Raw genomic sequence first — 14,116 nt, 5'->3', positions numbered from 1 at the left:
CTGTCTTTTTTCCCCTCCCTATATTTGGTGACTGAGCAGTCATTAACCATGATGGATTAATCTGATGTCTGACTATCTGGACAGTTTACTTGCATCTAGTACTAGATGTACTCCATTAAAAAGAGACCAGCGCATTTACTAAGAAGAGAAGTGTATGCCAGGACACAAAATACTGCACAATTCATCATACGAAAAACCTGCTTCACCAGACAGCATTTGCATCCTTGGGGGTGACCTCACTGGGGAGAAGGCTGTAGTATACACAGGAGTGTATTTGTGGGTTTTGAACTTGTGTGTATGTGCATGTTGGAGTACATGGGGAGGGAGGTGATGATGAATACAAGGACAGCCAAGGTGAGCCGAGGGGAAGCTGTTGATGGGAAAGCTCCAATGACAGCAAAACTAACTACACAAGAAAAAGTTGCCTAAAATAAAACTTTTCAGGGTCAAAGTTTTAGCATTCATTCATTCAACACTGGCCCTGGGAACAGGATAATGCCAGCACCTGTCATAGCTGACATTTTGTAAATGATGCCTTCGTTTATGCAAATATTAATATTATGTCCACCCCTCACCACAGAGAAGGAAGGATGTGACCCAAAAGGAAGGTAGTTATTATTGCACAAAATAATATCAGAGACATTTAATCTTTGCTTCAGTCTACTCTCCCATGTAAGAAAAAGCTGCACCTCAGATGTGGCATACAAAAAACAAGAGCAGGGAGAAGGAGGAGAGGAAGACAGATGTATAGAAGGTTGAGTGAAGACACTGAAGGAAGATTAATACTGCACGTCTACCCAGGGTCAAAAGCTGATGGCAGTGACAGAAGATGTGGGTATTTCATGTGATCCATTTGCTCAGGTCCACTTACCCAAGAGTTCATACAAAAGGTTGAGGATATCCTTCCAGGCTGCACCCGCCTCCTCCCCAGCCATCTCTCCAAAATGAGCAGCACTATTATACAAGTTCATCCGATCAATGCATTTGGACAGGAGGCTCAGCATGCCCTAAAAATGTGAGTATATTGACATGAGTAATATTTCACAGTATATTCCCTTGTGTAACAAGATATAAAATTGTTTTTTTATTACAGCAGCTTCATAATCTTGTTTGGTAGCTTCATAATATCCTCTCACCTCCTCTTTGAAGAGGTCTTGACGTTTAATGAGTGAACGAAGAAGACCTTGCTTCTCCTCGTGCTCAAGCTCTGAGTCAGGCTGCTTAAAGTACTCGATGAGGTCGTTCAGCGTCTGCAGCACCTCTTCAACGTACCCACCTACTGCTGTGGAGTCACCCTCTGCAGTGCTGTCCAGAGCCCTGAGGGGGAGGACAGGGAAGACCAAGGAGAAGACTCAAACAAAAGAAGAATTAACATTGTTAGGAGTTCTGTCATGTTGTATGTGTCAGAGACGGATAAACCCAGCCGTTACTTGATAAAGTTGGTGAAGAGCAGCGTGGTGTTGCGGATGATGCGGGCAGCCCGAGACTCCTCATGCTGACAGCGCTGAAGGGTCAGCCCATCATCCATGTGACCCTCAGAGTGTAGGCAGGCCTAGAGCAGAAAACAGAAATACACATTTATTACAGAACTATATATTTGATTCTCCAAGGGGATTGATAAAGTACGTCATCGTCATCATTATATGCCTACAACACTACAATGGTGACAGCAATACAGCCAAACACTAATAACTGTCGTTTTGTCTAATCAGACTGAAATCAAATTCTCTTGTGACCAAGGGACCAGGGACACTCTGACATGCGGATCTGAGTCGAACTACCAATATGTTCGCCCCAAAAGTCTTGATATAATGTATATCACTTTATCAGATAAGATGAAATTCAAAATTTCAAAATAAAGTAAACCAAAAAGCTATAAGAAAAGTCAATATGTCATATGTTCAGTGTGAAGAGTGAATCTTAAGAATCTACACAGCTACAATGAGCGTTACCTGACTTACTGTAATCAAATAGCATAATCAAGAAAGAAGGGATGAGGCGATATAAGTGTTGACTGTCCATCACCTCCAACATGTCAGGTGCACTGGCATGCTGCCAAGGCTGCAGGGACCGCCTGGCACCAGCATGAGGTGGCGTTTGATGTCCCTGGAAGTATGCCCAGCGATGAGCAGCGCTTGTGTACCATCCTAATCCCCCCCCCGTCTCACCCAAAACTAACTGTCACCCTCCATGCAGCCCATTATCACATTTAAATGGTTTGCTACATCATGTGCACAGGACGGGTACATGTGTGAGGAGAGCGGCTGTGTCAGGAGTATGCAAGCACTGTTTTTAAATAGACAAAAAGAAATGAGTTTAAATGGTCACATAAGCAGAAGAGTACTTAGGATCTTACAATAAACGCAATGATAGTTTTTGTCAGCACAGTGCTATAGGGAATTAAAGAGGGTTGATATTTCCTGATAACTGCAACCAATCGTGACATAAAGTAACACTTATTTTGCTGGTTTTCTAATGACAAATCTGTTCAAATGCAGTGTAAATCTCATTTTTTATGGCTAACCCATTTACCCTTCTTTTCAGGGGTCCCAGGCGAGACGATTTGGCATCAGGCGACTGGTAGGACAGCCACAATCCTGTTGCCACATGCATGATGAAACAGACAGAATCCCCATACTTGATCTCAGGTGCTCCCATGCCGTCAATATCCCTCTTTGGGCCCGAGTCAACCTTTTCCTGTGGTGGTGACATTGAGAATCACACACACATTAGCAAATACACAAGGAAAGGAAGCGGATACACAAGCAGACAGAAATGGAAATATGACAAATGAAGATATACTGCAATTATATTGTAATCTGAGAGGCAGGGTGAGGAGAGTAAATTCACTGGCCTGCCAGGAGGTTGCTGCTTGCCTCATTAGCTCTTTTACATTTCTGGCTCAGCAGAGATGGAGCGATGGAGCTGATTGTAGTCGACAGCAAGTAGCAGGGAACATATTAATGCCGATGTTCAACATGGCAAGCCACTGACCTTTTTAGATATGGGAACCAACTGGCACTGTGTAGTATGTACAATGTGTAGAGGGAGAGAGTCTATCTACAGCTTATTTATTTTACTAATGAAACCTAAATAAATAGCCTGTAGTTCCTGCAGGAATAGTGATTACTAAAAACAATTATGCTGTATTACCAGAAGTGGGATGGCTTGGAAAATTAAAGCCTCAGATGTGGACAACACTGAAGAGGATTTGATACTGTACCTATTGTAGATAACAGGATCTCTACAGGTTCATATTAATGTTCTGTGAATGTGGCTGTAGACTGCTTCAACAGTGAAGCCAGGAAGGTGCCTAAAGATATACTCACTACACCCTACAGGCGAAGACAACTGAGCACAAAAATATTCACATAAAGGGCAATATGCCTATTGTATTAGGACATGTCCACAAAAGAAAGATGAAAACATTTGGTTCATGAGATCACAATGTGAAAGAAATAAATAAAACCATCAATCTGTAATCTTGTGTCATCTTCTAGGCTGAAACTGCATAATTTACAGGTAAATATAACAGAACATCAATGAAACACTTATTTATGATTTTAATCTGAATTTTAAATAAGCAATGTGCCCCTTTCACAGAGCTAATTTTAGTAGTGACACTTTATTTTTGGAATACACTATTAAAAAAGAAGACATGAGGAGCCTTTTAAGTGAGAGCGAGTTCAGAACAGAGTGTGTGGGACTGAACTGGGTAATTGAAGGAAAGAAATTAGCTAATAATAGAATACAAATGAGTTATCCTGAAAACCCCCATTGAATCAGAGTGAACCCCACTGATATACTACAGTTTTGATGATAAATTTGTCTTAATTTTGTAATTGAAAATGCTCTGACTAATTGAAATCAGGGCAGTGGACAATATAAATGTTTGCTCAAACATTTACAATCAACAGTCTACTCGTCAGTTTTAAAAAGGTTCAATTATTGAATTATAATAACGGGTCATGAGCTCATTAAGAGCGTGACAATTTAGTCTACTTAGTTCAAATGAGCACGTCGAGTTGTACAAATAAGTACATATATATGACACAGGGATGATGAGCACTAACCTTGGAGGCCCTGAAGCAGAAGGCAGTGGAGTTGGTGTCAGACTTCTTCCTGTCTTGTAAGACCAGTCCACGGTCCTCAGTCAGGGCCAGGTAATGGCCTGTAGAAAGGTGGCGTAGTCTAAAGGCTTGGCCCCATCGGATGTGGCTACCGGACCAGCTAAACACAGAGAACTGGTGTCACGGACTTTAGATAAAACTCTGGTTTGGATGGTTTTAGATAACTGACTCTTGACAGACCTGTTGAATTTCTAGATTTATGAAAGGAAAATGTATATAAAAGTAAAACTTAATTTATTTGAATGTACATACTGACCCACATTCTTAATTTCCTATTTGAAGAAACAATGCTATTTTATTCTGTATTGCAAGTTCAACTCCCCTATTAGAATATATTCAAGGAGGAGTATGTCAGCTGAGAAATGTTAGCAATGTAAATATTATTATATTTGCTCTCAGTTGAGGGGTCTTCTACAATGTTCTCTACATGTATGATGCTTTGTAAGAAATACTGTTCAAAATTCCTCCCTTAACTGAAAAGGAAAACATAACTTAATAAATGCACCTGCACTATTTCAAAGTGCACAGACTGTGACAGGCTGTCCCAGTGAGAGCTGGTAGACGATGTGACTGGGGAAAAATTACGTGGGTGGCCAGTTAAAGCAAAGAGTGGAACAGGAGAGAGGGTGACACTGAGAGAGAAGCTGATAGAAAGGGACAGTAAACAGAACCTCCCTTTCTGGGGAAATCTGACAACTAATTGGTAGTGACAGCTCTGAGGACAGAAAGACGATCTGTTTATATAATCAGCAGTACAGTAGCAGTGACACAAAAATCACCTCCATAAATGCACATTTCTAAAGGACATCGACATCTGAGTATTTTACTGGTGGTGATGGTGCATTTTATCCAGAACGTGTGTATTCAGGTCTTATCTCACCTGATCCTGAGAGGCTCCATTCTCCACAGTGAGCGGGCCTTAGATGCTCCTTTACCTGCCTCATAGTTGACTATCCTGAGAGAAGAAGAAAGAAAAGGAAGCTTCTGTTATTTCTGAGTAAACTGGGAATAAACAGTTCTTGCTATTGCCACAGTGTTAGCAGAGGAAAACCTGTGTGAATGCCCCTTTGAATGGAAGTGACAAAGTGAAATGTACAGCCTTTATAGATTTCTGGAGCTGGATAATTGCTCTATAATTCCTCTTCATATTGATATGTACTACCTTCACACACAGGACCTATGAGTCAGATGCAGCCTTCAAAAGCACTTTGGCTCCAAGTAATCTTGCAGAAAACGACTGTTGCTCCTCATTTGTCACATCCAACAACTGTTTTAGGTTTTTTGTTTTTTTTTTAATTATTATTATTATTAGTAGTATTTCAAGATAGTTTCAGAGAGCTGAAAATACTGACTCTCTAATCTCACTCACTTGACATTAACAAAATGTAGTTCAATTACTGAGCTAATTGTCTATTTACCTCTGCTCCTCCTCACTCTTGTCTGCTCCAGGGATGGTCAAGCTCTCATCATGTCCATGACAAAGACGCATCACATGTCCACCAATCAAATACCCTGACAGGACAAAAACAGTAACACTTAACAAGATATTTTCCTCTTTAATCGTGCAGAAAGTTTTCTGCATTCAAACATACAAAGATAAAGTCAATATGGAAGCACAAATGTTAGAGACCTCAACATAGACAGTATTTAAGAAGTCTTTAAAAGAAGTGGAAGAGGAACAGTTGTGATTGCTGTTGCCTTGAACTTGCCTACAGCCATGTTGCTTGAAGAGCAGGTTGGCTGTACATTCCACAGTGTTTGCATGAAGGAAGCATCCACCTGGATGTTACCATTGGACATAGAGAGGTGCTGCAAGAGAGAGGCAGGTTACACAGAGCTTTAGACAGAAGAAATTGGCAATAAAGTTATTGTGTTAGCAAAAGTAAAACTGATGTGTAAGATGTTCCTATGTTGGGATTTGAAGAGAGATATATATAAAAAAAAACAAAAAAAACACAAAAAACGACTTTGAGTCTCCCTTCTGGAGCTGCCAAACAACGTTATAACCCTATGGGGCTGAAACTCACTGCTGCATCAGTGTTTCTCTATGCAACAGTCCAGACAGTATTCTGCAATAATTCCTTTCAACAAAAACACTTGGAGCAGCTCCCAGGTCCCTACAGGCAAAATTCAGAGGTGAGTGGAAGCTCAAAATGTCTCTTCAGCTAAAGTGTTAATTGGCAGAAATGTGGTACATTGTGTTCCCTCTCTGTCAATTCCATCTCACTGTTACAATTTACATAGCTGTTAAAGCAAAGTGTTTGTTGAAGCATCTGTTTAGTATTTTTTATTTGTTCACCTCGATGCTTCAAAGATTTACTGTATAAATGTACAGTATTTCCTCTACAGTTTACAGTATTTTCCTTGTCTACATGTCGGCAGAGCATGACATGCACACACAGAGCATTAAGAAACTGCCATTACAAAAATCAGCCCAACTTGACACAAAGCAAAAAATGACATGCCTACACCATGAAAAGCCTGCACTGTGATCTCTGTGGTTGTTCACAATAATAGAACACTGATTGCTTTTGCTTGAATTTTTGATGCGTCTAATTCTTCAAAAGTTGGGGTTCTCTCGTGCTAAAGCAGGTGAAGATTTCCCACTGGAGGAGATGAAAGCCTGGCTCTTTGCCAGTTTTGTTTTAATTGCACACTTCCCTCCCTGAAGGGCCACAGCAGCCACTACAAGCCAGCACTGTTCACTCTCCCATGCCCGGCACATCACTCTCCCTCTCAAAATCCCCCCGTTCTCTCTCTTCACCAACTTAGTTAATTGAGGTCAGGAGCATATATTTGCATAAGGGAGGCAGCATTACCTCAAAGCTCAGCAAATGGATGCTTTCCCTAAAAATATTTTTTAAAAGTAACTGAACAAGAGGGCTTTACAGATAATCAGATTTTAATTACAGATAGCAGTTCATAGTAAAGTTTTAAAGTTTTCCCTTTGAATTGCCTTGTCACTCTTTGCTGGAGTGAGACAGGTATTAGAGCTGCCAGACAGCTATGTAACTTTCCAAAGTGCCCTTTGAGACAGACCGTGAACTAAAGCAGATAACACCAGCTATGCGGGGAGCATAATCTCCTCATACACACACACACAAAAAAAACAAGTAATTTCTGCATTTGGCACAGTGTACAATTCTCTTGCAGGGTTAGAGGCTGACAGTTTTGCTCTGACATGACAACATTTGGTAGGATCAAACATAGCTGCACAACAAAATTGAATTAAGTGCAAAGCAGAGAAAGGAAAATACAATAAATAGTCATGAGACGAAAAATCTCCTATATGAGAAACTGTATAGTGGTCTGCGGATTTAATGAGAACAGTTTGAGCAATGAAACCATGATCTTATCTTTTAAAAATGCATCTTCTTCTATTGTGCAATGTTGAGTTTAAGATCATCCTCTATTGACAACATTCTTTAACACTTTATACTAAAGTACTTAAAATAAATTAAGGGAACACTTAATCATCACAGTATAACACCAAGTCAGGTAAACTTCAGGGCTATCAATCCGTCCATTTGAGAAGAACATTTATCAGTAATGTAATCGGTTTCAGCTGTAATGGAGGGACACAGGAGAGACAACCACTAAAAGTGAAATGATTTTGTATGTGGTAGCCCCAGACAAATGCTCTCTCTATATCCTCCTAGACTGAATCTTCTTGAGTTCTAAATTGTCTTGCTATGGTGCATAGCCAATGGCACACTGACTGCTATGAAGTACCAGGATGAAATCGACAGAATTATTGTCAGAAATTATACTGGTGCAGTGTGCCTGGAGTTCATCCTGGGGCAGGATAATGCCCGGCCTCATGTGGGCAGAGTGTGTAGGCAGCTCTTGGATGACAAAGGCATCAGTGCCACTAACCGGACCAATTACCTATCCCTCCTCCAGGGTTTCACTTTGCAGCAGTGCTTTGAAAGTTCGTCAACATAACATAACAACATTTTATTTTTAAATCCGTGAACGTCATCATTGACATGTCTTACACGATGCACAGCTGTGCTTCACTCTGAATCATATTGTAACTGCAGATGGTATGTATGGAGAAAAAAAAACTGTGGGGGATGTTGTTCTGTTTAGCCAAATATGCAAAACTGTCATAATGAAGTATCAACTGTGGTGCTATATTGGCACAACTGTCCAAAAGGGTCTATAAAAGGATCTACTGTATTGAGAATCCATGAGGATGACTTACCAAGTATCTCTCAGTTGACACACTGACAAGAATCAGGTCGTCTCCAATGCGGACTTTCTCTCCTTCAGATCTCTGCTTGGACGCAGGATGGATGGTCCACCAGCAGGCCTCTCCTATTGACAAATAATCAAAAGCATTACTCATATATTGACGGAATATATACATATGAGCAGGTCTATTGCTCAACACTGTTACATGTGCCAATTTAAACGATGCCAACTCCTCTTTGGTGTTAAAGTAACTGAGCAGCAACAAGCATAAACATATCCAAATTTTAGAAAGACTGGTATATTGGAAATTCTCTTGCTGTAGTTCAAATGTAGCACTCCCACACACAAAGTACACATCCAGTTTCAGTATTCCCCATGGGTATTGAGACCATCTCGAGGTTAAGCCATTTGGTGGGTACTGAATTCAAAGAAAAGAAGTAAAAACTGTCAATTCAATAAAATGCACATGTTTGTCATACTGTACCTATTGAATCCTCTTGTAGTCCAACATCAAATGACAACTTGTCTGTCAGAGACCTTGATGTCTTCAAACAGGTCAGGTACTGTTTAGTGAAAAATTAATTAGGTCAAAAGAAACACTAAAACAAGATGTGGGTGAGACTTGCTCATTCATTAAGCTAAAGTACATAAATAAGCGATTTGGTACTTGGCAGTATATTGTCAGTACTCACCATGCCACTGAAAGAGTGGCGTAGAAGGATGGCATGACCGTAGAGCAGGGTCCGGTGTCCACCCCCCTGACCCGCCTGCCAGGAATGGGGGGGAAAAAACAACAACCAACAGATCATTATCATTTTCCTGTATCTTTGATGTCTGGACCCAGTAAGGTAAACTGCATGGAAGTGAACAGATTAAGTATCTTTTAATTCACATCTGTGTGCAAGCAGTACACAGACAAGGAAAGAGGAAGGGACACACAAACTACACACTCAAGCAAACCAACAAACACAAATATGAATATAGTACCACACTGGGTTCCCATTCTTGTGACAAACAAGAATAACCGTGAAATTCAACAGCAAAATGCCTGAGGAAATGTGAGGAAGTAGTTGAGCAAAACGTGAAGAGACTTCCTTTTTCATTACTGTGACAAATAAAGAATATTCTACTTACCTTTTTAATCAACTTCTAGCAGCAGTAAAAAAAAAAAGACAAGATACCATGAGCAATAGGATTTACATATAAACCACCCCCTTATTAACATTTTTGAATTTGCATATTTGTATTGTAAGTTGGAGAAACACAACATATTTGGAAAGGGCCCAAGATCTAGTTCACTCAAATAAAAGACACAGTTTCCCCATTAAAATGTTGTAAGAATTAAGTTTCGTTTCTGGTCATTCACACGTTGTATTTATGTTAATTAAATATTAAATATTGTCACAGTGGAACTTACTTTTAGCAGACCTGTAAACAGACATACTATATTTGCCAGAAGTTAGTTTACAGTATACAGTCTAGCTAATTTTGTCTTTTCATTTAGCAAACAATATTAAAACTACTTATAGATACAGTTGGGACCAAGTCCAGGACCAGGGCAGCTCTACTGCACCAGAAACTGCAGTGTTTATCCAACAAGCAATACATGGAGGCTATCCTCTTTCTGGCCCACCTGTCAGTGTTAAATTGTGTGTTTGCTTGTAGGGTCAGATTTAAACTGACCTAAAGAGAAGTCCCAACTGTCCCATGAACATGACCCTACGCTAGCTCTTAACTGGCTACCAAGTCTCTCCCAGATGACTTGTATAAGACAGACAGAAATGGAAAGTGAAGATTCGATCAAAAGAAAAATTGGAAGAGTATCCAGCAACAGCTGGGAGTGAGAAAGAGGAAGAGGGCCAGCCTGTATTTCAGGCCTGCTGTTGTGCTGACACATCACTGCCAGGAACCATGACCTTTGGTTTGCGGCCCCTCCTGTAAGTAGACTAGTGTATCCCAAGTAGCTTGGACTGCATTTGTTAGAAACAGAGAGACGAGTTTGTTTATACATGCATTTGTGTTAGGGAAAGAGGTGCGGTACAAGTTGTATCTTACAAAAAGGTTGAACTTTTTTATTTTTACTTGGATTCCTAATAAACATTTTCTGTTAACACAAAAAATGATCAACATTTATTTACAAATTCCGTGTGTGAATTTGTTTGCTAGCAAAATAAAACAAGTGGATGACACTTGTAAAGTATGTTGCTTAAGTGAAGTATACGATATAAAACAAGTGGTTTTACCACAACAAACAACTTAACAGTGGATGGAGGTTTATAGTTAATTGATTGACTATGCTAGCCAAATGTGCAAGTTAGCAAGCTAATTTTATAAATACAGTATGATTAATAAAGATACTTCTGTTACATGAAAGCTGCAGTTAATGGCATCAAAGTTAATAACCTGACAAACAAATGAATTTTAAATTAATGGAACAGTGCTATTTAGTAGAATTAAACTTGGGTGAGCTAACTAAGCTAGGTTAACGCACAATAGCTAAAGTTAATTTTAGCTAACGTCAATGTTAATGTACAAATGATCTTGGAATTCAAGTTAGATAAAATCATCACTCCTGCTTCGTGAACCTGTTGTGCAACTTCTCATATTTTACCAATATAGAAATAACAAGTGACTTTAATTAAATCCCAGATATTTATCGCAATAGTCTAGCCCTTTGGTTAACATTAGCTGCTAACTAGTCAACATGGTGTTCTATTAAGTGCTACTGCAGCTAACTACAGAAACACAGTGATGTTAGCATTTAATATTATGGTACTATATTATGGTACTTTAGTTAATGTTCCAGTTCTACAGATGTTCTAATTACCTGTTTCCAGCAGTAACACAACATTTTAGTCACGTTACTACAGGTGCGGTGTTCTCACCTTTGACTGACAAACTGTGGACCAATCAGAGCATAGAGCCCGCCCACTCGTCAAACCAGCCCAATTCAGGTTTATTTACACGTAAAGTATTTATTTATGTATTTTTACCTGTTTAACAATAAAAGAATCTTATCAATTCTTTCAAGTATTCTGGAGAATGCTTCATTGAACGCTGAAATGGCTCATTTATATAAACACCTGACGATGAGGCAGGCTCTGCAGTTAAATTATAAGCCAAGTACTTCTGATTTTAAATTGGATTTGTAAAAGTATATTTACAGTTTATACAGATACAATGGTACAGTATTTACGAGATACAAGATGCTGATTTAAAGTAGCCTAACCTGCTTTTAAACAGTGCCAGGTTCTGTAGGTGTAAACCACACTAATCATGCATAAACAACCAGATTTATAACAGCCTGCTCAAATCCATTTTTTACCAGCCCATTTCAGGAACAGTTAGTCCAGCTGGCTTTACCTGATAAATATATTCTGGGATCATTATACGTCATCTGATTTACCCGACGTTTCAGTAGCACTGCTATATCCTTATGTTTAGGGCCTGCGTGACTTTACAGGAATTAAACGGTGTCAGCTCAGTCTTTGCCAGAACCATAACGTCAGAGTTCAACTAATTAAACTAAATGCGTATCCCTGTAGCTTATCTTATATGGAACAGCCTGAGCATGGTAAATGGACCACTAATAATCGTTAAAGGCCATGTATCAGAGAATCATGCCATACTCATTTGCTAAGTATCATGTGATATATTCATTCTCATGTATATAGTTAATGTCCTCTGTCCGAGACAGGCTGTGCTTGAATTGCTTTACATGTACTCCATAAACTGTCTATCGAAATATAAGGGGCACCGTGATGTACAGTACATAACAGTGAGAAAAAAAGAAAAGTTAATTCAAATCTATCCAAATACCAAAATAAATTATGTGTGAATCATTTACAGCATCTTTGCTCAACAGTGCTACATGTGAACACTCTGAAATCAAATAGATTTCAGGACATTTCCTCATGTCAAGACCCTTAAAATTAATGGATGTTAGAGACCAAACCCAGAGAAAACAGAGCAGCACACCCAAACAAAAAAGTGAGTTTTCTGCCAACATGTGGGTTTTTTTAATCCTTAGGTACAAATATTATCCTTAATAAGCAACGATAATGAACATATGGATGTATTTTCTGACAGTACAAACATGTTAAGGTGTGTATTAAAGGTTGAATTTATTCCATTAAAAGCAAAAAAAAAAAAAAAGCATGAATGCTTTAAAGCAAATAAGAAGCTTACACGATCACTTGAAAGCGCTGTCACACTTGCACAAAGTAGTCTTCAAAGAGTCCAGGCAAAACATTTGACCCATGGGTACAAGGTGACAGCATCAGAAGATGTCTATTTTAAGACTGTCATAGGTCAAAGTGCAGAGACATATTTGACAAGCTAATTGATTGTCTCTACAATGGCTGAGGGAGAAAGAATATGAATGAGAGATAATGGCAAAAGCTTCATTTACTATCCTGAGGGAGTCTACCCTGATATAAATGTATTCTATCAAATTGCTCAATTTGTGGTGAGGTGGAAAAATGAAAACGTTTTTTTCATTAGCTTAAAATCTCTTCATGACACAGTATATGTCATACACTTATAAACTCTGCTGTACAAGCTATAAATTCTGCTTTTATGACAATCAAGAAATGGGCATCGCTTCAAGTGAAAGTGCGGAAATTAAACCCTTTGGTTGGGCAGTCAGTATGTTGGTCATGCACCCTGACAACATGATGGATGAATGAATTGATGGACCTACCCATTTTTCATGGTCAGCACTCTAGCAACACACAAATACAAATGAAAAAGAATGTGTTATTTGGATGTATGGCAGTCAATTACACAAATCTGAGACCAACAATAGAGAGAAACGGACCCTAACTGCAGAAAGGAAGATGAGGCTGATTTATTAGCCTTGCTACCAGAGAGTTTGTACTGTAGCCAACATCATGTTGTCTTGCCAAACAAGGCCAGCCAACACTGTTACACTGTTGAGCACAAAACAAATCTGCTACCCAGGCTAACAACAATGCCGGCCTAATTCTCCAGAGGAGAGGGTCCAAGTGGTATAGATAATATAAAGAACCATCTGTGCATCAGTGCATGAAGGTACAGTACAGTACAGTAGTAGCCAGAGTCATCTAGCACAGCACACAACTGGGCTATCTTGGATCATTATTACGGGATTTTGTGGGAATTCATCTTGCAAATAGCACTGTAATGTTGTGCAGTGCCCAGGTTCCTCTAATTGCTACAGCTGTAGTGCACAGTGATTCATGCTACCACAGCTTTGTCATCTCTGCTCCAGGAATACTAGTGGTCTGTTGTTCTTTAAGTAGTGGCTAATAATGATAATGGAGCCCTTAAACTGAGGAATGCTTTCAAAAGCAACACTGACCATGTGTATCCAGGTGGAACAGAGATGCAAAATACAAAAAATAAAATAAATAAATAAAATAAAAATGCAGTTTTTACACATTTGGTGGTTTGTTTGTCCCAATTTGACTGAGAGTTCAGTGCTGTTTTCTCTTTGTTTTTCCCAAAACATATTAAGAGGGTTCAGAATGACATGACATGTTAACCTCTGCCTTTGAATCTATAGTAAGTGCTGGGTGATGATGAGATTAAATGACACATGTAATGACTCTGTTAGAATATAGCACTGTTATTAGAATACATATGAGCATCTGACAGGGGTTTACAGTCCACACGTAACCCACGGAGTGCTTCACTCCCATCGACGACACCCCTGTGGCACTACAGTCTCTGCTCGATCAAAGATTACTTACCTGCTCTAATAAACATGCCAAGGGAGCTGGAGCGGGCCTGGGAGGAAGAGGCTCGCA

General features: G+C 39.4%; 1 protein-coding gene across 4 annotated transcripts in view; it reads right to left on the bottom strand.

Annotated features, from left to right (window-relative positions):
* Positions 1-14,116, bottom strand: part of LOC113149556 (ryanodine receptor 3-like) — an 85,818-nt gene that overhangs the window by 54,827 nt on the left and 16,875 nt on the right. For 3 of the 4 annotated variants that reach the window (XM_026341758.1, XM_026341761.1, XM_026341760.1), the window contains exons 4-14: positions 9,020-9,094; positions 8,812-8,890; positions 8,338-8,450; positions 5,840-5,939; positions 5,549-5,642; positions 5,011-5,085; positions 4,074-4,230; positions 2,533-2,697; positions 1,431-1,552; positions 1,137-1,317; positions 872-1,007 (exon numbers count right to left, since the gene is read on the bottom strand). In XM_026341758.1, coding sequence (XP_026197543.1) covers positions 872-1,007; positions 1,137-1,317; positions 1,431-1,552; positions 2,533-2,697; positions 4,074-4,230; positions 5,011-5,085; positions 5,549-5,642; positions 5,840-5,939; positions 8,338-8,450; positions 8,812-8,890; positions 9,020-9,094 — 1,297 coding nt within the window. Of the gene's footprint in view, positions 1-871; positions 1,008-1,136; positions 1,318-1,430; positions 1,553-2,532; positions 2,698-4,073; positions 4,231-5,010; positions 5,086-5,548; positions 5,643-5,839; positions 5,940-8,337; positions 8,451-8,811; positions 8,891-9,019; positions 9,095-13,029; positions 13,041-14,116 lie in introns of those variants that run through there. The other variant, XM_026341762.1, reaches the window with a different exon arrangement.

This window comes from Anabas testudineus, chromosome 24, assembly GCF_900324465.2.
Source record: "Anabas testudineus chromosome 24, fAnaTes1.2, whole genome shotgun sequence".
Classification (NCBI taxonomy): Eukaryota; Metazoa; Chordata; class Actinopteri; order Anabantiformes; family Anabantidae; genus Anabas; species Anabas testudineus.
The sequence above is the reverse complement of the archived record's forward strand: the minus strand, read 5'-3'. Positions and strand labels throughout refer to the sequence as shown.